This window comes from Siphateles boraxobius, unplaced genomic scaffold (assembly GCF_051911475.1).
Source record: "Siphateles boraxobius isolate OS27281-9 unplaced genomic scaffold, OSU_SipBor_1 19, whole genome shotgun sequence".
Classification (NCBI taxonomy): Eukaryota; Metazoa; Chordata; class Actinopteri; order Cypriniformes; family Leuciscidae; genus Siphateles; species Siphateles boraxobius.
The window spans coordinates 8,187,455-8,215,160 of record NW_027508799.1 but is presented as its reverse complement, the minus strand read 5'-3'; the positions used below and the strand labels follow the sequence as shown (position 1 = coordinate 8,215,160).

Here is a 27,706-nt window from a genome sequence, read left to right as displayed (position 1 = left end):
ACGCATATTTGCTTACATTTTGTTACTTATTACTTATTTAAAATGATTAATTAAAATGGAGATCAGACCCATAGGTATCACTTTAACTGTTAAACCTTTAATAAACATATTTCCTATGGTAATTTGCCAGTATTGGCTGTAAATGGTCTTTTCCATCATGTCAGTAGTTAAATGCTTGCCAAATAAAACTAAATGTCTTAAATGCTTATGTGCTTAAAGGCCTTAAATGCTTGAACCCCGATAAATGCTGCTTGCAGCTTTAATTATTATTATATTTGTTGTTTGATTGTGTGTATATTTGTTTATTTATTGAAAGTTAAGAAAACTGCATTTGCTTCATGGTATGGAAAACTATGATTAAATAAAAAATAAAAAAAGGACCACTGGAATAACACAGTTATGTCTCTCATTTATTACTAAAGGGAGTACTGAACATGCACAAAATATCAATACAAATGAATCCAATCCATTTTCAGATTCTAAAAGTTGTGTTTATCTGTTTCATAAACTCTGCAATTCAATTTACATATTCATGTTACATTTTATTAAGAAGAAGAAAAAAAAGAGAAAGCAGAAAATAATCTGAACCATCATCTCCCCACATTTATTTGTGGTGTGAAAGTTGCCTTGATTTCACACAGATACGCATTTTCTGGTGACATTTTAAACTTCTGAGCCATTTAAATCTCTTTCCACACAAAGAACACAAATAGGGTCTGACATCTGCATGACTTTTCAGGTGTATTTGTAAGTGTGACGGCAAAACAAATCTTTTGTTACACTTACTGCAATTAAATAGCCTTTTTCCAGAGTGAATGCTCATGTGTTTTTTGAAAATGCTACTTTTTCTAAACCTCTTGGCACACTTCTGTTTCTTTCCTGAATGAGTTTGCAAGTGATGTTTCAGGTCTCTTTGACACGTGAATCTCTTTTTACAGTGAAGACACGTGAAACAACTGTCTCTAGTGTGAAGTCTCATGTGAGTGTCAAGATTTCCTTTAAATCTGAAACGCTTTCCACAGTGTTGGCACACATAAGGCTTCTCTCCAGTGTGAATTCTCATGTGAGTCTTAAGGTTTCCTTTAAGTGTGAAACCCTTTCCACAGTGATCGCACATGAAAGGCTTCTCGCCGATGTGAGTTATTACATGCTTCTTAAGGTGATTTCTATCTGTGAAACTACTTCCACACCGATTACATTTAAAACAGTTCTCTCTTGAGTGAATCCTCATGTGCTTGGTAAGGGTCACTTTATGTCTGAAACTCTTTCCACAGTGAGAGCACGTAAAAGGCTTCTCTCCAGTGTGAATTCTCATGTGATACTTAAGATTTCCTTTTTGTGAGAAGCTCTTCCCACACAGTTTGCAGATGTAAGGGTTCTCTCCAGTGTGACCCCTCATGTGGATATCAAGGGATTCTCTATATGTAAAATTCATTTTGCAGTGGGTACAGGTGTAAGGCTTCTCTCCAGTGTGAATTCTCATGTGAGACTTGAGGCTTACTTTATGACTGAAACTCTTTCCACAGTGAGAGCACGTAAAAGGCTTCTCTCCAGTGTGAATTCGCGTGTGATACTTAAGATTTCCTTTTTGTGAGAAGCTCTTCCCACACAGTTTGCAGACGTAAGGGTTCTCTCCCGTGTGACTTTTCATGTGGGCATTAAGAGTTGGTTTATATGAGAAATTCATTCCACACTGAGGGCATGTGTAAGGTTTCTCTCCAGTGTGAACTCTCGTATGATTCTTGAGACTTGCTTTATGACAGAAACCCTTTCCACAGTGATGGCATGTGAAAGGCTTCACTTTAGTATGCATTCTCATGTGATTCTTAAGGTATTTATTGAATCGGAAACTCCTTTCACACTGTTTACATTTGAAAGGCTTCTCTTCAGAGTGAATAATTATATGCCTGTTAGTTTTTTCAGTCTGTGAGAAATTAAAAGATTTTTCTCCAGTTATGAAATCATGACCTTCCTCTTCCATTTGATTCAGTTCTTGACTCTCCTCTTTCAGCGCCATCGTGTCTACAGCAGAAAAAGACAAATACAAGTTAACCCTAGTTTTATATGGTTTTAAACCCTAGTTTTAAATAAGCAACAGACATCAAGACATTTCAGTGTTTCCAATTCATTAACTAGATTGTGGCAGTCCCCCATAGTCTAATCTGTCCCACCTGGGTTTCATAATGAACCGAAACTATATTTAAACTTCTCGCATAAAATATCTATTATGTTTTGATCAGCAATATGGCTTTATCCTCTAATCAAATAGCAAAAGGCTGTGACTTAAGTCTGTTCGCGCTGCACATTTCCAAGCGAATTGGGCACTTTGTCACATTTAAAGTTCAGGTACAAATCAATTCACAAAAATATTTCTTTGTTAAATTTGCACACTGAACTTAATCTGAACAAAATTTTCTTGCGCAGGGACCGAGGTCCACTCACCACAGTCTTACAAAATCTTGTGGGGAACACTTTTATTTAGATTAGCATCAAAACCATCCCATACCCACTAAACTGCTGAACGAGTTGTTTAATGTAATCTCCATTTCTCTCCTAAACATTGTCAACTCGTTGCTTTCTGTAGTACGTCTCAATAGCTAATATTAGCTATATTTCCATCACCCTGTTTTTATGCACATTTTGAAGTATCACATCAGAAACAGGAGATGGATATTAAGATAAAACCTTAATCCTTAAAATTAAACTCGCTTGAGGTATTTTTGACATGTGTGGAAAAGAGTTAATGCGAATAATGGGAGATGGAAACATTTGCTGAATAAATTCGGACTTTAAATGTATTCAAGCCACTTCTGACGCCTGTTTCACACATACTCCGTGTGTAGTGTGTATGCTTGTGCTTTCACATATAATGCGTTTGCAGTGCGCAACTGATCTACGGCTGTGCCACAAACACAACATTTATTCTCTATTTTTATTTCAAATCAATATTTTTTTATCATCATTGACTTTTATAAAATAATATAAAAAAGTTTTAGCATTGCGATTCTATTTGTACACAGTAGTTATAGGTCTACTCTCTTTCACAGACGTGTTCATGTTTAAACTCAATACACTTAAAAAAACGTATTATTCAATTCATTACTTCTATATAGATTTATATATTAAGTTGCTCAAGCAAGTGGCAAAACATTTAAACATGTAGGCCTACTCTTGTTAACATCTCAAACAAATTTAAAATAAAAGATGCAATTGACAAAAACAGCTCTCTCATACCTTTTGTTTTGCATTTAAATCTTTTTTACAAGAAATATTGTGAGTCACAAACAACTTGTTTTTCCACCTCCACGAAGAGACGAGTACATCCATTGTGTAATTAGTAGTATAATTTAATTAAATGCATATATGGAGAGATTACTATGTTTTATGTCAATCCGTGTTCATTCTGACCACGAACCATGTGCTGTCACTTTAATTCAGCGCGTACAGCACAGCAGAAATAGACTCAGAGCGGAAACAATCTCTGCACTGCTGTATACGCACCGCACCTGGAACGCATTGCTGGACCGCATCTGCGTGCAGTGTGAAATATTGCTATTCTATGCCACCTCTGCAGTGCACAGATGAATTTTGTTGATAATGATTGGTTACATACTCTTCCTGATTGTTTATTCTATTATTTATTATTCTAACTCAATTTATAAATATAAATTCATGAATTTGACATAAAAGATTACATTTAATAAGGTTAGCGGCTTATGAAGTCTGGAGGCTTCAAATAAATTATTTTGTAATATGACTGGTTCTAATGCACAACAAAGCAAATATTTTATCACATAAAACTTGATTTCAATATATGAGACATATTCATTTTGTATTGAATGCTATTTATTCCATATCTAGATATATGAAATATTATTAATGTAAAGACAACCAACATACTGCATAAGTTCGTGTCTGGACAGTGTTGTTCGAGAGAGAGAGAAAAATCACAGGACAGATTAATCACTTTTGGAGGCTGGCTCCATTTATCATCAAAACAAAAATAAATGACAGATTAGGTGGATGAGGGCGAGGGTGCTCCTCGCTCCGATGCGGGACAACAGGTCATCAAGCTGGGCGCGGGACAGGCGGAAGTACCGCTGAAAGCCGCCGTCATCCAGGCGCAGCTCCTGGAGCGAGACAATGGTGAAACTTGCCACACTGGGTTCGCTTTCGAAGGGTCTGATGGACACAAATACGGCGACGATTACCCCTACGCTGCCGTTCTGCTCTCCGGAGCAAATACAGAGGGGTGACTCTCCGATGAATGCTCGATCAACATAAAAAGATGGCCGCCAACGGGTTTCGATTCTGACGCGCATAAATTTCGCTTCAAACTTTTGTTTTTACACAAAGTGGTCAAGCGTCAAACTAGACGCGGTAGACGCGAATTTGACGTGCTATTCGCATCCGGTGTGAACGCACAGTAAAAAGTCAAATATTGCCTCATAATGGGAAGGTTAATTTCAGTCATTGATCAGAAGGCGCTCCTAAGAATAAAGGCAAGCGTAGAGCCCTGGTTCTCTACATTGGTGGATGTGTGGAGCCTCTATGCTTCACTACAGTCTCTTCAAGCAAAGGAAAGGGACCACCTGCAATAAAGGGCATACCTCTCCCCAGTTCTTGACCACCTAAAAGAATCCCATCCATCTGTGTCGTCCAATCGCTGAAGAAATGGATGACAGTGTACCCAGTATCAGCATAAAGGCAACTTCTTTCTGTTTAGTAGAGAACTATACAAGTATGGATTCAGGGAAGGCCCTGATATGTAGGTGGTAGGTGGCCTTTTAGAAAGTATAGCAGACAGACTGATCTGCGAAGGGAAGGACATTCCAACTGCTAAACACCTCTTCAACGTATTAGTAAAGTCCAGTGTAGCAGTGAAGCTACAGAATTGGACAAGAACATCAAGGAAATGCCACAAAGACTTCCTGCATTGCCTTCAACTATGAGGATCCATCAAATCACAACTTCATAAGGAAAAACATTATCCTGTGTTGCAAGTTGTGAATGTTCAACCATTCTGATTTTTCAGTGTCAATGCAATAACACCCAAATCTTCAGCTTTTAGGTGAATTCTGCCATGCGTGAAGATCAATTACATTCCCAAATTCAGTGGGAGGACAACAACATCATTGGTCAATTGTGCTTTTCAAGTATGATGAAGATATATATCCTTGAAGTCAGTGAAACATATGAGATGTGCTGTGGTACTTGTTTTAGGATGTTCTCAGGTTAATTCCTTCCCCAAAGCAAGTGACGTCACGTCGTGTTCAAATAAATATGGGAGGAGCTCTCAGCATCACAACTTTAAGCATTAAACTGTTATGTCTCTTTCTCTCCTTTCCCACTCTCACACAAACAGATATCAAATATGAGCCATCTTGGTGTTAAATCGCTTGGAAGTTAACATGTTGGATCTATTTTTTTTTCACGACTTATCAATGAACATTAAACATGGACATTTTTTCATTCAAGAACCTGTCAATAACAAATACAAAAAATTGTTGTTGTTGTTGTTTAAAGTATAACCTGTGATCTATTGTTTCTTGCTTATTTCTTTATTCTCTCATGTGTTACCTTTGTCAATTATGTGTTTTTAATTTTCAATAATACTAAGTTGCCGACTGTACAACACGTTGTTTTCCCCCCAAGGTATTTTTCTTCCAAACCAGCATATAAAAAAAAATTTGTGGAAAAGAAAATGCGAGGACCATTTAACAACTTTTGTGAAAACAGAGAGGTTTTATATCTCTAAATATACAGGTCCTTCTCAAAAAATTAGCATACTGTGATCAAGTTCATTATTTTCAAAAATGTAATGATAAAAATTAAACTTTCATATATTTTAGATTCATTGCACACCAACTGAAATAATTTAAGGTCTTTTATTGTTTTAATACTGATGATTTTGGCATACAGCTCATGAAAACCCAAAATTCCTATCTCAAAAAATTAGCATATTTCATATTTCAAATAATTATGTTCAGTTATGCACTCAATACTTGGTCGGGAATCCTTTTGCAGAAATTACTGCTTCAATGCGGCGTGGCATGGAGGCAATCAGCCTGTGGCACTGCTGAGGTGTTATGGAGGCCCAGGATGCTTCGATAGCGGCCTTAAGCTCATCCAGAGTGTTGGGTCTTGCGTCTCTCAACTTTCTCTTCACAATATCCCACAGATTCTCTATGGGGTTCAGGTCAGGAGAGTTGGCAGGCCAATTGAGCACAGTAATACCATGGTCAGTAAACCATTTACCAGTGGTTTTGGCACTGTGAGCAGGTGCCAGGTCGTGCTGAAAAATGAAATCTTCATCTCCATAAAGCTTTTCAGCAGATGGAAGCATGAAGTGCTCCAAAATCTCCTGATAGCTAGCTGCATTGACCCTGCCCTTGATAAAACACAGTGGACCAACACCAGCAGCTGACATGGCACCCCAGACCATCACTGACTGTGGGTACTTGACACTGGACTTCAGGCATTTTGGCATTTCCTTCTCCCCAGTCTTCCTCCAGACTCTGGCACCTTGATTTCAGAATGAAATGCAAAATTTGCTTTCATCCGAAAAAAGTACTTTGGACCACTGAGCAACAGTCCAGTGCTGCTTCTCTGTAGCCCAGGTCAGGCACTTCTGCCGCTGTTTCTGGTTCAAAAGTGGCTTGACCTGGGGAATGCGGCGCCTGTGGCCCATTTCCTGCACACGCCTGTGCACGGTGGCTCTGGATGTTTCTACTCCAGACTCAGTCCACTGCTTCCGCAGGTCCCCCAAGGTCTGGAATCGGTCCTTCTCCACAATCTTCCTCAGGGTCACGTCACCTCTTCTCGTTGTGCAGCGTTTTTTGCCACACTTTTTCCTTCCCACAGACTTCCCACTGAGGTGCCTTGATACAGCACTCTGGGAACAGCTTATTTGTTCAGAAATTTCTTTCTGTGTCTTACCCTCTTGCTTGAGGGTGTCAATGATGGCCTTCTGGACAGCAGTCAGGTCGGCAGTCTTACCCATGATTGCGGTTTTGAGTAATGAAACAGGCTGGGAGTTTTTAAAAGAGTTTTTAAAAGCCTCAGGAATCCTTTTCAGGTGTTTAGAGTTATTTAGTTGATTCAGATGATTAGGTTAATAGCTCGTTTAGAGACCCTTTTCATGATATGCTAATTTTTTGAGATAGGAATTTTGGGTTTTCATGAGCTGTATGCCAAAATCATCAGTATTAAAACAATAAAAGACCTGAAATATTTCAGTTGGTGTGCAATGAATCTAAAATATATGAAAGTTTTTTTTTCATTACATTATGGAAAATAATGAACTATCACAATATGCAATTTTTTTGAGAAGGACCTGTAAGTCTCATTGATTACAATTTTTATTTAGGTAAGTGAATACATAATCTGTCAATCAGGTGGCTATTTAAATTCTAGGTATTTTTTTCCAAGCAATGAACAAATACTTATTTTGTCAGGAACATAGTTGACTGGAATATATCTAAAATCTGCTTTTTGGAGAGAGAAAAAATTAAAAACCCAGAGGTAACCCTGAGTTTGGCTAATGGAATAAGTACCGTATTTTCAACAACTGAAAACTGAAAACCTGTTAACTGAAACATTAAATTAAAGACAACTGAGAAAGACTGAACACAAACAAAATTCCCCCAAAAAGAAAATCCTATTCTGCAGATTACAAACTGCAGACTGTAAAATATGCAGCCGAAAACGGTAATCGAGCAGCAGAAAGAAAGTTTGGAGTGAGTGAGAAACTTGTGAGGGACTGGCAAAAAGCAGAGGTTACTCTAAAGGGGGTCCTACACCGGACGAGAAGCGCAGCACCACATCTTTAAAATTCGAACACATTATTCTATGAGTGTACACACACCGGCGGTGCTCTGTCTGCGGCACCCAGCAACGGCTCAAATCCTGCCGCGCCACAGAACGCTATTTACATAGTTTTATATTAAATTTACATTTATTTGTCTCAAATCGTCTTAATGTATATACTGTAGGGGTGTAACGATACTTTCGTTTTCACAATGCATCTATTACAAATCCTGACGATGCATATGCATTGATCATGAAACATGTATTTTGAATCGTGAATCGTTTATTTCGGTCAATATTCGATTTAAAATGCTAAGAATCGAATAATTTGCGATTCTATAGCGATTCAGTGCTTTAAAATATATAAACATTAAATGACTACATACGCGAATTAATGGAGGCGTTGTGCTGCGTCATTTCTCGTCCTCACAGCTCTCCTTCAGATACTCGCTGCACTCTTTACCATCTTTCACTGGATTTCGCTCGCGCTCTGTCCCATATACTGTAGCTCTCATCTACAGATGTTTGAGCAGTCCATGTTTGAGCTCTCCTCAGGACAGCCACTGATGTTCACATGAGCAGATGACAGCTCTCTATCGAGAGAGCAAGTCTTGAGTCAAACCGCTCAAGCATTGCGTGGAAACGTCGCCATTATTTTCTTTAAGATAAGATAATGAAGCTTTACGGAAATGGGTCATACCCGTCCTGAGCAGTTGAAGTAAAACCCCACTTATTCAAGGGTGCGCATTTATTACATGGAAAGAGCAAACGCATAATAGGTGTCTAAAATGCACACGCTTCCGATGAATCATGAATGATGAATGAAATTTAACTTAATGTCCTTAAACTAAATGTACGAAGGAAACTGCAGATCTACAATAATTACTCTGAAATAAGAGTGCGTGGTTTATCCATCAATCAGATGCGCATTAAAGTTGCATTCGTAATCGTTACTATCGCACAAGTAGACACCCGGCGCGTTTTCTCTCAGAATCATAAGGAAAATGTTCAGTATAAAGAGAACAAGAGTATTCCATGAGGAATTGTTTGCACTCTATTCTCCAACATCTGGAGTCTAAATATACATTAGGGCTGGACGATATGGCCAAATTTTATATCACGATATATTTCTTAATTTCGGTCGATACGATATAATTCCGATATCGATATGAACAATATAAAAGCCTCAGAAAAACTGCCAAGAACCCCCATAACAGATGTCTGTTCCTACAATCTTCTGAAAAATGAATTTGCCAAGTCTATGAAATCTGCTGGAGTCTTTCGCTACTGCACCATAACAAACTACATGAAGCAATGAAATAACCCATCATAACAATAATATTCTCTTCTCAATACCTGCTACAAGACTACGAAAGCATAAAGGTAGCAATATTCAGTTTGTAATGTAATATGCAAAATTACAATGTAATATGTAAAATGGCAATGCATTTCTGTTTTAAAATTTACATTTGCCATAACATTTGTGCAACATTTGGTACACAAAACTGAACTGCATAAATTATAAATGAAATATAGCTTAATCCTTTTAATCCTTATTAAAGCTACACACGTTCTTTAGACAAGATCAGTGAGTAATTTGGTTCTCACTTGGACTCATTTAGACTGTTCTTGTGAGGATACAATTGACAAAACGGACATTTTGGCATAAATGTGTGTGTTATTATTCAAGCGCTAAAGAAAGACAACTGGATTCTGCGCGTCGTGTGCGTGTGTGTGCGCGCGTCAGGACATTCACAGGGAGCGATACCTGCTCATTAGAACTTTCGGTGAGCTATTTTTAGAGTGTGGACGCGACGTTCCTGGCCGCGGACGCGCGCATCGGCACAGTCTATCTCCTGATCCTCGTCTGATGTGTTCCCGCTGCTAGTCGGACGCTAGTCGCAGTCACACTCCGGCACATTTTGCAGCACGCTGAAACACTGAAACGCCACTGAATTTATACCACTGAATTAGTCTTTCCTCTCTTATCAACTATTTCGTCTGCTTTCTCCTCACTTGTGGAAGCTCGCTCAGTCAGATTAGCATTGCGGTCAGGGGCGCTCATTCTGTGGCTGAAACTTGCCGCGTTGGAGATCCGCTGCTCTGAGCAGTGGCTGTGTGTCTGTGGTGTACGTCATCAGGAAAGTAGCCAATTGTGTTCTGCTCTTTCTGAAGGCTGCGCGCCTAACGTCAGTCAGTGACAAATGCTGCTATGTATATTGAAACATCGAAAATGTGTTTAAAAATCATATCACCGTTATCGAAAAAAAAAATATCGCGATATATATTGATATTGAATTATTGTCCAGCCCTAATCTACAAATGCACGTGTCCTCTTTGTGGACTTTAGCTCTGCGTTCAACACCATCGTTCCTGTGAAGTTGATTAACACTTTACAGGAACTATGTGTTAGAACATCACTTTGCAAATGGATTTTCAACTTTGTATGCGATAGGAAGCAGGTGGTTAAAATGGGTGATTACGTCTCACAGTCAAAGTTTCTGAACACTGGCGCCCCACAGGGCTGTGTCCTTTTCCCACTTTTGTATTCTTTATACACACAATTCTGTCAATCACACAGCAGTTCAGTTCTGTTGTTTAAGTTTGCTGACGATATTTCTGTAGTTGGTCTTATTACTAGTGGAGATGAGTCTGACTACCGCAGAGAAGTGGAGGGGATGGTTAAATGGTGCGAAGGCTTTAACTTGACACTTAACATCTCAAAAAAAACCAAGGAACTTCTAGTGGATTTTAGAAGGATCCCTAGTCTCCCCCCTACACTCTCTACACTCTCATAAATGGGGTGGAGGTGGAGAGGGTCATTTCCTTCCAGTTCCTTGGTACCACAATCCAGGTGGTCCTTATCATGGGAGCTCAACACTAATATTAGGATCAGTAAAGCTCATCAGCGAATCCACTTTCTGCAGCAGCTCAAAAAGTTTGGAGTCAGCAGAGTTGCCATGACTCACTTTTATAGGTCAACTTTTTCCATGCTTGTCTGGTTTGGTCATACAACCGCTCCGGACAAAACTAGGATGGTGTGAGGGACCGAGTAGTCAAGGGCAAAGGACACAGGATTCCCAACCAAAAATTATTTATTTAAATACAAAAAAAGAAAGTTACAAAATCAAAATAATTGAAAAACTGAATAAAAATAAAGTCAGGTCTGGGCCCATAAAGAAAAAGGGTCAACTGAACAGGATCAAACTTAACAGAAATCAAATCAAACTAACCAAACCAACATGACCTCCCTAATGACACACATGGGGAACTTATATATACACAGGACTAGTCCATTAAACACACACAAGGGACACCACAATCATCACTTAACACAATTACACTAAATAAAGTAATAAACTTCAAATTTATCAATAAAGAGATCATAAAATAACTTACTCCAGTAATTATAATAACCAAAATGTAAATAGAATAATAAACAAAACTAACATATAATCAATCATCCCCCCCCCCTGCTAATTGGCAACATGGATTAACCCAACAGCATAAAATGGCAGCCACTGACGCCAGCCCGTCCTTTAATGGAATGGACCTTCACCGGAGCTCTACGTCCCAGGCAGCGCCACAACTCCACTTTCCACATGCAGGTAACTTAAACTCAAAGAAAATAATATTAACACAATATACCACCAATAACTAGAAAGTGTGCACCCAACCTAGTCATGTATGATAACAGTGAAAATGATAAATAAAGTGAATGTAATGAACCAAATCTGTGTCTGTCGTTATTATGAAATGTATACAAGGGTGATCTGTAACAAAATATGGAATGACGTAATGTATTAAAGGATAACCAAAATAACAAACAAACAAAAGAAAAAGATGCATGATTTTGCATGGGTTAGTTACCGCCTTGCTGTGTGGCCACGTTGTCGGCCATCACATTCCCCCCCACTTCAGAAATCTCCCCAACACAGCGAGAGAGGAAGTCAGCTGTAACATTGTCCTTTCCGGGAACATACTGGACGATGAATCGGAAGGGCTGCATGGCCAAGTACCACCGAGTAATCCTGCTGTTAGTGTCCTTCATCCTTTTCAACCACTGTAGAGCCTTATGGTCAGTTTCCACAATAAACTCTCTCCCCAGCAGATAATATTTCAGGGAATCCAGAGCCCATTTCACAGCCAAGCACTCCTTTTCGATGGTAGAATACCGGACTTCTCGCGGGAAAAGTTTACGGCTAATACAAGCCACCAGTTGTCGTCCGTCACCTGTCCCTTGCAGTAGCACCGCCCCAATGCCTCGTTCGGAAGCATCTGTTTGCACAATAAAGGGTTCCTTAAAATCAGGATTATGCAACACAGGGTCCCCACCCAGGGCAGTCTGGATGTCTTGGAAAGCCAGCTTTGCTCCCTCTGACCACTGAAGTTGACTAGGGCATCTGGAACCCACCATATCCGTCAAGGCTGCTGCTCTGCCAGAAAAATTAGGAATGAATCGGTTATAAAAACCTGCCATACCAAGGAACGATCTCAGTTCTTTCCGTGTTTGGGGTAGAGGACACTGTTGAATCACTTGAATCTTTTTTACCTGGGGTCTGACCACCCCTTTACCAATGACATAGCCCAGATATTCAATTTCAGTCCGTGCTATAGCACATTTGAGTGGATTGATGGTAAGACCAGCTTGCTGTAGTCGCCGCAGAACTTCTTGTAGATGTTGTAGGTGCTGTTCCCAAGTGTCACTATAGATAACAATGTCATCTAGATAAGCGGCCGTAAAAGACAAACCATGTAATATCTGGTCCATGAGCCTCTGAAAAGTGGCTGGAGCCCCATGCAGGCCAAAAGGAAGAACCTTAAAATGGAATAGTCCCCAGGGTGTTCTAAAGGCAGTCAACTCTCTGGATTGAGGAGTGAGAGGAATTTGCCAATATCCTTTGGCGAGGTCGATGGTGGTCAGATACTGGCTTCGACCTAAACGGTCAATAAGGTCGCTTATACGGGGTGTTGGATAGGAATCAAACTTGGAAACAGAGTTCAAGTATCGGAAATCAATGCAGAACCGTAAGGTTCCATCCTTTTTGGGGACTAAAACCACTGGGTGGCACCACTCACTCTTAGACGGTTCGATGATTCCCAACGTCAGCATCAAATCAATCTCTTCCTTCAAAGAGACTTGTAATCGCTCAGGTATTCGATAACTCATTCTTTTGACAACAGCATCATTTTTCAACACAATCTCATGTTCGATCAATGTTGTGGCTCCCGGATACTCAGAAAAAAGATCAGAGTGACAAATGGCTCTCACTTGGGATTGGCGATCCTTGGGCAAATGCTCCAGATCAACACATTCCGTGACCGGTTGAGGCAAATATTGCTCCTCTAGTTCCTCCTCCTCCCTCACCTGTTGAATCATCAAGACTTGTGACTCCTTTTCAGGACGAGGAATCCACTCTTTCAGCAAATTAACGTGCAAGATTTTACTCTGCTGTCCCAAGCCGGGTGTAGAAATTTCATAGGTGGTGCGTCCCAGCTTCCGTTGGATCTCAAATGGACCTTGCCATTTTGCCAATAATTTGCTTTCCTGACTTGGTAACATCACCAACACTTGCTGGCCAGGGTTAAAACTTCGTTCACATGCAGACCGATCATACCATGACTTCTGAGATCTCTGTGCCTCAGCCAGGTGACTTTGAGCCAGTTTTGCCATCGTTCCCAACCGTTCCCTCATCTGAATCACATAAGAGATCACGTTTACCGAATCCTCGTTACCTTGTGTGCCTTCCCACAGCTCCCGAAGCAGGGTCAAAGGGCCTCTCACCTCACGTCCATATAATAACTCAAAGGGAGAGAACCCCGTCGAGGCCTGAGGAACTTCTCTGTATGCGAACAAGAGATAGGGCAACCACTGGTCCCAATCCTTGCCTGACTCACTGACGAACTTGCGAAGCATTTGCTTGAGTGTTTGATTGAAACGCTCTGTGAGGCCATCGGTTTGCGGATGATAAGGAGTGGAACGTAAACTCTCAATACCCAAAAGCTGATATACCTGCTTCAAGAGAGTTGACATAAAGTTAGTGCCCTGATCAGTAAGGATCTGACAGGGGAATCCAACTCGGGAAAAAAGTTGTATTAAGCATGTTGCTACGTACTTGGCTTTAATGGACTTCATCGGGAACACCTCAGGATATCTAGTTGCATAATCAGTGATAACAAGCATAAATCTATTTCCAGCTCGACTCCTTTCTACAGGACCTACAATATCCATCCCCAGTCTCTCAAAGGGTGTACCCACAACAGGTAAAGGTTGTAATGGAGCTCTGGAAGGACTTCTCATTGAGACTTTCTGACACTCAGGACAACTTTTACAGTATCGAGTCACATCCCTCCTTAATCCTGGCCAATAGAAGTGTCTCTTGATACGGGCCAAGGTCTTGTGTTTCCCTAAGTGGCCAGCCCAGGGAATCGAATGACCCAACTGGAGGATTACCTCTCGGACACATTGTGGCACGACAAGCTGGTTTGTTGATTCGAACTGACGATAAAGAATACCTTTTTGAAACAAATACCTTTCGGCAGAGTCAGTGTCATCCGCATTGGCTGTAGCTTCCTGTTCCCCTTTCTTGAGGTACGGAGCTAGACTGACGTCCTCCTGCTGTAACTGGACCATGTTAGTAGGCACCTGGAAACTTTGAAACAAGTCACCCGAGGGGTTAGTCGGTGTCTTGGAAACATTATATGCAAGTTTGTCTCATCGTTTTTCACTACGGGACTTCCGTGACTTTGAAGGTTCTACTTCAATATCCACATCAAAGAAAGGCAAAGTACTGAGTGTTTGTGTCAGTTCCTCTTTCGGTTTCTTTTTGGCCCTGGTTACCACAACATTACAAAGCTGTTCTGACTGCAGTAAATCCAAAAGTACTGGTAGATCATGCCCCAGAATCACAGGATACGGTAAATTTTCTGCAACTCCCACGTCCATGAGATAAGTCTGTCCCTGTACTTTGATGTAAAGACCCGCGGTAGGTAACAGTTTCTCATCGCCATGGACACAGCATATCAATCTCTGGTCAGTAGAATTAATCAAGGCAGGTGAAACAAACTGTCGGTGTACCAACGTCTGGTCGCTGCCAGTATCAACCAGAGCAGGAAGTTCTTTACCGTTCACTTCCACAGTGGTCATCTTTACGGACAATCCGGGCTTCACCGGAGCTGCATTACTTCTGGGCACATAACAGACTTGAGAGAGCTTAACGTTCTTCGGGCAAACAGGTTTGGTATGACCCTCTTGGCCACACAGGTAACAAATAGGCACTTTCTTAGGTGATTTGAGAAACACCGCTTCAGCTTTCCCTGCTACAGGAGGCTTACCAGAGTGGTAGTGAGGGGGCGGATGAAAGACATGGGGCTTTCGAGAATCTCTCCCACCCCGCCAACTCCATGGCTGGTTCCTTCCTCGAGCAGCAACGAACACATTCGCCAGTGATGCAGCCTCAGCAGCAGTATCAGGGCCCCGCTCCCGGATCCATACCTGAAGCTCAGGAGAGAGCATTCGCAGATACTGCTCAAGAATAATTATTTCTCCAATTTCGTCAGTAGCTTTACCTTTAGGTCGAATCCATTTCCCATACAGCTCCTTCAGCCTGGCATACAGTTCATTGGGACTCTCAGATGATTCAACCTCCAGAGAACGAAATCTTTGTCGATAAGTTTCTGAATTAATGTCGTACTTTCTGAGAATAGCCGACTTAACACTCATATAATCCAGCGAATCATCAATGTCCATAAGCACATATGCCGCTCGGGCCTTACCGGTCAGTAGGGGAATCAGTCGGAACGCCCAGTCAGCCTTAGGCCAACCACATGCTGCAGCAATCCTCTCAAAGGTTATCAGAAAATGTTCTATGTCATCAGAGTCACTTAACTTTTCTAATCTGGGTTCTTTGATCCAGGACTGACCTCTGTCTTGGTCCACGTGGTGAAGTACTCTTTCCCTCCTTGCCGGAAATGGTTGATCAAGATCAGGGTCACCATCCTGCCCTTCCTCTGGACTTGGATTCATAGAACGTGGATCAGGGGTGGGTGGAGTAGGAATACGAGCTTGTACCTCCATCTGAAGTAAACCAAACTGGTGCTGCAATGCCTTAAATCGTCGTTCTTGTTCCCTTTGTTCTTGGGCCCTCCCGGCCTCCCGAGCATCCATCTGCGCCATGTGGGCCCGGAACAAACTCGTCAAATCTGCCAGCGTTGGCTCCTGCCCTCCAGACTCCTCTGGCACAATCTCCTCACCATCCTCTATGGTCTCCACCTCTCCTTCCTGTACTTCCCTTGGCATCATCCTTTGTGCCCCTCTTCTTCCAGGTCGACTCATGGCTCCAAAAAAAACAGGGAGGACAAAAAAAAAGGAAAAAACCAAAAAATAGGAAACCTGCGTCCTCTGCAGACCCCACTTCTGACACCATATGTGAGGGACCGAGTAGTCAAGGGCAAAGGACACAGGATTCCCAACCAAAAATTATTTATTTAAATACAAAAAAAGAAAGTTACAAAATCAAAATAATTGAAAAACTGAATAAAAATAAAGTCAGGTCTGGGCCCATAAAGAAAAAGGGTCAACTGAACAGGATCAAACTTAACAGAAATCAAATCAAACTAACCAAACCAACATGACCTCCCTAATGACACACATGGGGAACTTATATATACACAGGACTAGTCCATTAAACACACACAAGGGACACCACAATCATCACTTAACACAATTACACTAAATAAAGTAATAAACTTCAAATTTATCAATAAAGAGATCATAAAATAACTTACTCCAGTAATTATAATAACCAAAATGTAAATAGAATAATAAACAAAACTAACATATAATCAATCATCCCCCCCCCCTGCTAATTGGCAACATGGATTAACCCAACAGCATAAAATGGCAGCCACTGACGCCAGCCCGTCCTTTAATGGAATGGACCTTCACCGGAGCTCTACGTCCCAGGCAGCGCCACAACTCCACTTTCCACATGCAGGTAACTTAAACTCAAAGAAAATAATATTAACACAATATACCACCAATAACTAGAAAGTGTGCACCCAACCTAGTCATGTATGATAACAGTGAAAATGATAAATAAAGTGAATGTAATGAACCAAATCTGTGTCTGTCGTTATTATGAAATGTATACAAGGGTGATCTGTAACAAAATATGGAATGACGTAATGTATTAAAGGATAACCAAAATAACAAACAAACAAAAGAAAAAGATGCATGATTTTGCATGGGTTAGTTACCGCCTTGCTGTGTGGCCACGTTGTCGGCCATCACAGATGGAAAGAGTAGTACGCAGAGCATCAAAAATCATAGGCTGTAGCCTCCCTTCATTTTCTTCACTCTTCTCCACTAGAATAATCAGAAAAGCTAAAAACATCATAGCGGATCACTCTCACCCTGCTCACTATCTCTTTAATCTCCTCCCTTCAGGTAGAAGATATATGAGCATTAAGACTTCCACATCACGTTTCAGAGACAGCACTTTCCCTCTGGCTATCAGATATCTGAATTTGCACTGACTGCTAGCATCATCTTATTAACTGTATGCACTGTGCACTTTCTTTGCCGTGGGGTATTGTCTTTTTGAATGTTTGCAGGGTTTTGGTCTAATGTCTTATTGTTGCTGGGGACTGTTGGTGTACATTGTTGGTGTACTTATGATGTCTGCCCTTTAGGTTATTTATGTCTGAGAGTTGTACCAAGACAAATTCCTATCAACTTGTTGACATGGCAATAAATTATTGAACTTGAAAAATACTTACTATTCGATGAGGAAAAGTTTAGTTAAGGTTTAGTTGGGAAAGTTCATAATATTTTTAGTCTCACCATGGAAGGATGTTTAATGTAGCAGGAACACTTTAAGGTTGTGTATCCATTAACACTATCCTACAAAATAGTTAGCATGATGAACTAACAATACTTTTAGAGCCTTTTTAAATCTTGGCTTACATTTCTACAAATACTAATTTATAGGCTTTGGAAATATTTTGTATAATAATAGATTCATTAAAAACTAACATGAACTAACATTAACAATAGACAAAATGTCAGTGTTTTTTTGTTTTGTTTTTTGTCCCCATTCTCTGACCCCTGAAGACCACTGTGTAATTCACACCCTGACTAAGACCCATTGGGAGAAACATTAAAATAATCGTATGAATGCATATAAAAAATGAAGAATCGAATCGAATTTTAATGTGAATCGCATTGAATCGAATCTTTCTGACTTTGCAAAAATCGTTCTTGAATCAAATCGAAAACCTATGAATCGAATCGATTCGCTGCCAAGGTTAAGGTCAAGGTAAACTTTATTATCCACAAGTAGGAAATTCATGTGGTCACCATTACACACTCCACTTTTAAAAAACCTGCTGCATACAAATAAAAACATAGATACAAAAGCATTAAATACAAAAGCATTAAAACATTTAAACATAGAAACATAAGAAAAACACAGACAAGATAGACAAAACAACAAACATTATAGAAATATGACAAGCATGTGTGAATAAATAAGCTAGTTAAATGCTAGCTGATTGTTGTACAATCTAATTGCTGTAGGCACAAAAGAATTGCTGTACCTTGTGGTCCTAATTTTCCTTTGCAGTAGTCTACCACTATTGTTATGTCTTTGCCTACCCAAAGACTCACAGCCCTAATATACTGACTTAACCCTGTGATGCAATACACATTTAGTTTACATTCATTTACAGAAATCAGCTGGTTGAATGAAAATTGCATCGGATTTCCAGGTGATATTCTCAATTCATTCAGTTAACGGACGCTCTGAGGTAAAATGTGTTCAGACTGCAGACTTAGCAACGATTGTATTCAATTGTACAGTACAATCATAACATAGTACAGACATGATCTTAATTCCATAATGTCCTTAAACATAACAATATTGCTGGCCATAAACTGAGAAAATGTGCGTCTGGCGTGCGATACCTCGAGTTGTTCTAGACGCAACTCGGCGCTTCCTGCCTGTGTGCGACCCCATTCACTGTAATGATAAAAACTAAAAGAAAGCTAATCGCGGGCTGAAAGCAAGATGGCCAGAGCTGGAGGAACGAGTCCACAGATGGGTGCTTGAACAACAAATAAATAAATGCGACTTATAGTCCGGAAAATAGGGTATTTGATTTTAAGGGTTTCATGTATGGTCCTGTTTGTGTTTTTGAAAGAAGTAAACTTGTTTTCTTCACATTGTCAATTTCCAAATATACCCCTAATTATAGAATGATCCAAGACACTCGTATGATACTTAAAAAAAAAAAATCATTCATTTCTGTAAAGCTTGACATTTTAAAGGCCCACTGAAGTGTCTTGAAACGCACAGCTTTATTCAATGTGTTGACATAATTTCCACTGAAACAGAAAGACAGGGCAGGACATATCGAACAGCCACTCTTTTTTTTAAATGGCTAGTAGCGTTTCATTTACACCACAGCTTGGCCAGAGCCGCTGAGCTCAGTAAAGCCACAGTTTCCTCCTAATCTCTAAGGGGCGGTTTCCCGGACAGAGATTAAGCCTAGTGCTAGACTAAAATGGCCCTTTAAACCAGTTTAACAGAAATCTGCTTTCTCTGTCATGGCTTTAAATAGTCCTAGATTTAGTTTAGTCCAGAGTTTAATAAACTGATTTCCTGGAGGAAGATTAGAGTTACCCCAAGACTAAATTGAGTCTTAAATTAAACCTACCAGGAGGCAGGTTTAACTTCAGATTAACAATGTGTTTCAAAGAAGACACGTGTATTACTAGTATATATATACAGTTGTGGTCAGAATTAATGGCACCCCTGGTAAATATGATCAAAAAATTTCTTTTGATCTTCCATTTAAAACAAATTGCAAAAATCTAACCTTTCATTGAAGTAAAATAATTGAAAGTGGGGGGGAAATCACATTATGAAATAAATGTTTTTCTCCAAAGCACGTTGGCCACAATTATTGGCACCCCTAGAATTTTTTTACGAGTGAAATATTTCTGAAGTATATTTCCATTAATATTTACCTTTTTTTTTTAGCACACCAGGGTGACTAGGAACATAAAAATTGTCTTCTTGACTTTTCAAGAATGACTTCTTGTTTCACAGGAGTTTAAATATGAGGAAACACAAAGGCCAAATTCCCTCAATCATCCACCACAATGAGTAAAACCAAAGAATATAGTTCTGATGGGCATTAAAAGATTGTTGAGCATCACAAAATAGAAAGTGGCTGTAAGAAAATAGCTAAAGAATTGAAAATCCCCATTTTGACCATCAGGGCAATAATTATGAAGTTCCAATCAACTAAAGATGTTACGAATCTTTCAAGTGACAAGTTTCGCACGCTCTCCCTTTTGCACCATATATCTCGTTAAATGTGGAGCAAAACTGACTTGTGCATCTGTAGAGGCAGTGGGCGGAGCCTACATGAATATTCATGAGTTTCCCGGGCATGCGCGTGGAACTGCTCGTTTTAGTTCACTCAGAGGTTCTCTCCTCGTTTCTCAGCAGGTTTAATGGGTTATATATATATTTTATAAAGTAAATATAGTTTCAGCGCGAACTTAAACTACAATTGTGTATCGTTTCGTAATGTTCATAATGTTTTTATTAATTTGCACATTTTGTGCATTCGTCAATGACTGAATGATTGCAGGCATTCACTTCGTGTAGGCCTATATAAAGTATTTCGATTCTTGTGTGAGTTTGGGAGATCTCTCCACGAGTGGGAGGGAGTGGGGGTCGAGGGAAAGCACGAGAGTGAGTTCAAATGGTTCAATTTCAAAAGAAATGCCTGGAAGTCTGTTTGTAATTAATTATATATATATATAATTAATTACAAACAGACTTCCAGGCATTTCTTTTCTTTTCTTCCATAGCTGATGTGTGCTGGTCCATATCTGATGTTTATTTAGCTTGCTTAAAAATAATTTTCTCTTGTTTAGTACAAAAAAATTTCTGATGCCATTGTTTTCCTTGTATTTGCTTCTCAGTTCCATGCAATTTTTAGCTTTTCTTGGTTCATTCCATGTTTTATAGGCTACCTCTGTCATGCTAATTCAGATTAGTACAGTTGGTTTTAAATTAATCTGGTTTATTTTAGTTCAGGGCTCCATAGTCCAGGTGTAACTAATCTGTACTTAATCTGTGTTACAGAAAGCCATTTTTTAAGACACGATTAACTATTCTAGATTAAGGCCTACTCCAGGCTTAATTTAGACCCTGTCCGGGAAACCGCCCCTATAAGTATCTCCTCCTAATCTCTGGATATTGCTTTAGAATATAGAATTCTGTGCAGAACTCAAATAGGTTGGATACGATTTAGGGATGCACCGATCCGCATTTTTTCACTTCCGATCCGATCCCGATACCTGAATTTGGATATCGGCCGATACCGATACTATTCCGATACCAGAGCTGTGTTTGCTTTAATATTATTATTATTATAATTGTTGATTTTATATGATGTTGCAATAAACTCCTCTCAACAGGCAAGTATGATATGTACGCATGTATGCATATGTCCCAAAAGGCAACTTGAGGTAAGTATAAGGTTAGAAAAGGAAGTCAGAAAAACAGGATTAACAGGAAAAATCCCATTCTGAAAATAAATATGCAACTGTAAGTGTTTCAAATTGATTGTCATTTCAATATTTATTACATTTAGGGATGCAACGATACCATATTTCTGAACCGATCCAATCCCATACCAAATATTCTGAGTATCGACTAATACGGATCCGATACCAGCGCAGTTTTTTTTTTAAATCAAGTAGAATTTCTAGAACTCTGTGTTGAACTGGTAAACAATGTTAAACACAATCTACTTAATACAGACAACTTCATTATAAAGAAAAACAACAAATAAAATTTTTTTTATCATAACCTATGACAAAAATTATATTATACACTAGATTAGAACTCTAGAAATTAGAAATTTAGTCTAGAAAATTCACGAGTGCACAATAATTGTATCAAATCTGAACATAGTGAAAAAAACATTATTTAGCGGGGAACAAATAAGAGACAATAAGTGTAGGCACCAGCACTAAATCTGGTAAAACGTTACACATTGCTGTTTGTATTGTTGTAAAATACATTCATGAAAAACAAGATAACAAAAATCAAAAAGATCAATTATTGTATATACATAGTCTAGCTACTATAAAATTAAGACATTTTTTATATGTATAGCACAGCTGTTTATTGAGGCAGCAACATATGATAGATGCGACATTTAATAATCTTTCATTGCGCAAAAGTATTATGATATGATTATGAAAGACTCCAATACAGTGCGGCACAAAGTGCTTATGCGCATCCCGAGCGCAGAATAATGCGCTTGAAGCAACACAGACTCACAGCGCGCACCGCTTCGAGTCCGCATTGAAAAGTTCCAAGCACAAAGGAAAGACATATTGATGCGTAGTGTATTATACAGTATCTATCTACGCAATAGTTTATTCAGCCTTTTCTTTTAACAGTTTTAAATTTCAGTTACTGTGAAGAACAATTATAGTGCTCTCCAGTGTTGTGATCTAACAGACACACGGTAAAAAGTAACATGATTAAGGTACAGCAAGTCCAGCAAGATAGTCATTTTATCCGAAACCATAGCTTTATCTACAGATCAAGTATAATAATAGTAATTGAATCATCTTGGAGAGTTTCATCGAGTTGACCGTCATAACCGAATGCGCCGCGCTGTTGAATGCTGAATCAAGAATGATTGACAGCCGCAGCGGAGGGAAAAGTTTACGTGATCTTGAATTTATTTACTTAAATATTAATTTCTATCTCACATTGTACTATAGAATGGCTTCAGAACACTTATAATATAGTGCACGAACACTTAATGGTGCTTTATAATGCTTTTGTGGGGCTTAACATTAACACAATAGTAAACACACAATATCGGATTTAGATCGGCCTCGTCTGACCGATACCCGATCCGGCAAAAATGGCAGTATCGGAGCCGATACCGATACTGGATCGGATCGGCCCCATCCCTAATACGATTTGTGGTCTGTGCCGACTCGTCCATATGATCCACTATCCGCTATCCATTATCTAGGCCTGAATCATTCCCTATCCCCTATTGGCTCCCCTACACTATGCCATTCACCATGTAGTAACAAGTGAGCGATTTCAGCCGTAGCTTCCATTTATAATGGGCGGGACACTTCAGAATCTAGAAAGCATTTGATAGGACAGAAAATCTGATTTAAAGCTGAAGTGCAGAGTGATGTCATCAAAGTCATTTATCCAAATTGACGGAAGTGAGAGACTGTAAGTTTCGAATGAATGCTTAGGATATCTTCAAAACGTGAATTTTGTCATTGTATTGAAGCACACTAGATTATAGATAACAGTGAGGCAACATATATTCACACTAAAAGCCAAAAAACTTCCATTTTGATTTCATGGGGACTTTAAAAAGAATAAAATGAATGAGTTCTGCTTTGAGAATGAAACCAACCTGTTTGTTCCTCAGTATCTTCTTGTTTCACACTGAATGTTTCTTCAATCTTCATGTCTTCACTCTCCTCTTTAATAAATGCCATCTTTATAATAGTGTCACATGGATCTTGTTGGTTCACCAGGAGTTTTTCTGTGTGTTTAGAGTGACATATCATCATGATTAAGATGAGAATAATTAACAAAGAAAAATAAACCCAAGCTAAGTCTCTGGGTGCGTCTCATTCGGCTCCCTAGTTCAGCGCACTGATAAGAGAGTCAATCAGAGTTAAAGATTAACTAAACCCCTGGTCACCCACTGGCAATATTTGAAAAATGCTGGAAAAGTGGGCAGAGCCCAGCGGAGGGGGGCGTGCACCTGAGATGCATCTCTTTGTATGGAACCTGCCTACGTCACCTGCAACCGCTACGTCACGAACCGCCGCAAACATCCAGGAAAATTCAACTGCAGTAGCCACCGTTCAACCTGAAGAGGGCAGCAGTCAGACGTTTTTAAACCATATATTGTAGAATTAAAACACTTTAAACCTAAATGTCAAATAATTTACTGGAATCAATGAACAGCATTTATGAAGCTCCATTCTTACAGATCATTAACTAAAAAAAGTTGTTTTAGTGTTTAGTTACCCTTTAATGGTCGTGTGGTGATTCGATCTATTCGAATCAGTGAATCATTGCACGAATCATTAGTTTCAATTGACTCGGAATCTCGAAAGCTTCGTTCCTCTCGTTAGTGACCGAATTCGTGTTTACAATAAACTGATTCACTACATAGAGACAAAATGAGACGCACCTTTTCTGTTACTCATGTGAAGATGCGCTTTAGAAAAATAATGATCATTCAAACCAACTCCAGGAGGTGGTTTCTCTTCAGCAATCGGATATCTATCCGATCAGTAAAAACGCATTAAGTGACCAGGGGTAAACTATTAGTTAAACCATTTCAAACATTTTAATAATAAATAATTAACTTTGCATCACTTGCAAGAATTATACAATTGATTGGAGGGTTTGGTTCAGTTTTTGGCGCTTTGGATCCTGTGGGCGTATTACCATCTACTTTTGCTGTTGTGCAGTCATGATTTACTTTATTCATATCTTCCTACTTTTATAATTACTCAATGCTCCATCCTATTCCATCTTCCCAGGTCCTACCTGGCACAAGATCCAGGGGTCTCATCCTACTAATTATGACCTCTTCTTTCCCATTTCTACAATTTATACTTATTTTAGTATCCATCATGTTTTTATATTATATAAATGCCTTCCCTTATTATCTATTCCATATTTCCTATCATTCTTTAGTAATATTCTCCTTAATAGTTTTAATTTCACCTTTACTTAAAGCAACATTAAAATGTACTACCCTTTTAAAATTGTTTTTTTTGCTAATTCATCAGCAGATTCATTACCATATATTCCTACATGTGATGACACCCAGCATAATACAAGTACCACTCCTTTTCTTTGTACGCCATAATAATGTAAATAATTCACACATCAAATCTTCTCTAGAAGAATGAGTAGATAGTGATGTTAACACAGAAGCAGAATCAGCGCATACCACTACTCTGTTTTACTTCCTAAACGCATTATAGTCCTTCACGTCTATTGCGATCTCAAAACTCCGGCCAGTTGATTATACCTAGAATATATATCGACTGCTGGCGGTAGATCCTTTTCCTATTTAGCACCAAAACTTTGGAACAATCTTCCTAACATTGTCCGGGAAGCAGACACAGTCTGTAAGTTCAAAGCTAGACTAAAAACACATCTCTTTGACCTAGCATTCACATAACACTCTATAGACTTCTATAATTCAATATTAGGCTGCATAGATTAGGTCAGCCGGAACTGGGAACACTTCCCTCATATCCTGATGTACTCGTTACATCATAAGAAGAATGGCATCTACGCTAATTTTAGTGTCTTTGTTTATCCCAAGGTTTTCCCGCAGCCTGCCGGATCCAGGCCGTTTCCAGATCTGACGAAGGACTTTCGCCTGGACCCGATGACAATGCAGTGCTTAAGTGCCAACTAGCCTCTCCCTATGGAGGATCCCTATACCACTCTACAGATAAAGCATTGTGGAATTTTTCGGTTCGCGTACCTACCCAAAGTGATAAGATAAAATAAAAATTCTGCATCAAAATTTATAGACAAGTAGTTTGTTTAGGCATGGTTTGTAAGGAATTACAAACCTGCGCACATATATTCAAACGCACATAACTATAGAATCAATTCTTAATGCGCATGTGAACGCCATCAGCGTCTATCACAGGTTCACGTTTAAAGTCTGTTTAGAGAGAACGGTGTCGTCTTAGCGGCCCCTAATTTAATAACAAATGATCATTTAGTGAATCAATCAAAACTAACTTTAGCTGGAAAAAACATTTTTCAAGAACCACTATAAAACTAAACCAATCTCTGTTACCTTAAATTATATCTTTATCTCTGTAAAGCTGCTTTGAAACAATCTACATTGTTAAAAGCGCTATATAAATGAGGATGACTTGACTTGACTTCCTCTACACAATCTTTTATATAATGATATCTTAAAATCTGAAATATATCCCTACTCCTGTAAGCACTGTCTCTCGGTCTTTAGATCCATCAGCATAATGTGCATACTTGAATAGAATATTTCCTGTATGTGCTTATTTACATAATATTTAAGCTTAACCATTTCCTCTCATTCCCTTTTCTTATCTAATATCTCTAAATCAATTGTAAAAACAGGATTTATCCATGTTGGGACCCCTCACCATAGGTGATACACTACATTCTTTGTTTCAATCTGATATTTCTTTGCTAATTTGTTTATATTCCATCCATATCCACTCCCCTTGTTATTTAAGTATTCCCAGCAATTATTTAAAACATCTTTAGCTATATGATTTCTAGTATAACTCTTTAGACAGAAAGACAATTTAACTCTCCTCAAACTCAATGGCATTTGCCTCTACTAATAGTGCATTGACCGATGTTGTTTTAGTTGCTGCTAAGCATATTCTAAAAGCTCTATACGGTATCATATCTAGACTCCTGATGCTGAATTATAAATCATGCGTCCATAATAAATAATACACCTTTTCAATGATTGATTTATTGTTAAAGTTAATTCTCTTTCTGCTCCCCATCCTTTTCCAGAGTTTGCCCTGTTTTTTAAATCTATTTCCTCGATGTTTCTTGGAGGTAGGACGGTTCGATTTAAACAACTAAATTGTTTTAAAACACAAACCTTTCTTCAGCCGAATCGCAACAGATGCAGGACAGCGGCGCAAACCTGTGACGTCACATCACCAGACCAAAATAAAAGTCCTGTCCAGACGCAAAAATGACAAGAGTGCATGCATACTACCGTTCAAAATTTGGCATTTATACCAGATATCCTTTAATTGAAATGCAAATAGTGACAAATGTTATTTTAAAAAATAAATTACAAAAATAAAACAGTTTATCATACAGTACGTCAAAAGTTTAAAAAAAAGAATGTTTTGGAAAAAGGTCTCTTCTGCTCACCAAGGCTGCATTTATTTGATCAAAAATACAGTAAAAACTGTTATATTGCAAAACATTATTACAATTTAATACAATTGTTTACTAGTTTAAGATATTGTAAAATTTAATTTATTCCTATGATCAAAGCACAATATTCAGCATCAATTACTCCAGTCTTCAATGTCACATGATCTTTCTGAAATCATTCTTTGATAATTTGATGCCCAGGAAAAAAATATTATTATTATTATCAGCAATGTTGAAAACTGTTTTTTTCTATTTTTTTAATTTTTGTGTAATTTTTTTGAACACAAATATAATATATTCATTTTAATCAGTGGACAATATTCCTTTGTATTGCAAAAAGTATTTTAAACAAAACTTCTCACATAAGAGAACATTTTCTGCTGGATGACGTGTAATTTCCTGCTATTAAATTCAGATAAAACGGAGGTATTACTTATTGGTCCAAAAAACAACCCACAAAACCTTGTGCAATACAACTTTAATTTAGAAGGATATCCTGTTACTTTATCCACTACAGTAAAAGACCTGGGTGTTATACTAGACCGCAACTTGTCTTTCGAAAATCATATTTCATATGTTACAAGAACAGCCTTTTTCCACCTTAGAAACATTGCTAAGCTACGTAACATGCTATCTGTTTTTGATGCAGAAAAGCTAGTTCATGCATTCATGACCTCAAGACTAGATTACTGTAATTCTTTATTAGCTGGTTGTCCTGCATCCTCAATAAACAAGCTACAGTTAGTGCAAAATGCAGCCGCTAGAGTTCTTACTAGATCAAGAAAATATGATCATATAACACCTATTTTATCATCTCTACACTGGTTACCTATTTAGTTCCGTATCAATTACAAAGTATTCCTACTGACCTTTAAAGCCCTAAA

General features: G+C 38.8%; 1 protein-coding gene across 1 annotated transcript; it reads right to left on the bottom strand.

Moving 5' to 3' along the window:
* Positions 1-389: 389 nt before the first annotated feature.
* LOC143742455 (uncharacterized) lies at positions 390-26,612 on the bottom strand. The gene is made up of 3 exons (XM_077235322.1): positions 26,536-26,612; positions 23,296-23,427; positions 390-2,022 (listed from the first exon to the last, which is right to left on the bottom strand). Exons 2-3 carry the CDS (start codon positions 23,378-23,380, stop codon positions 605-607), a joined length of 1,503 nt encoding a protein of 500 aa, XP_077091437.1. The 5' UTR covers positions 23,381-23,427; positions 26,536-26,612; the 3' UTR covers positions 390-604.
* Positions 26,613-27,706: the final 1,094 nt, after the last annotated feature.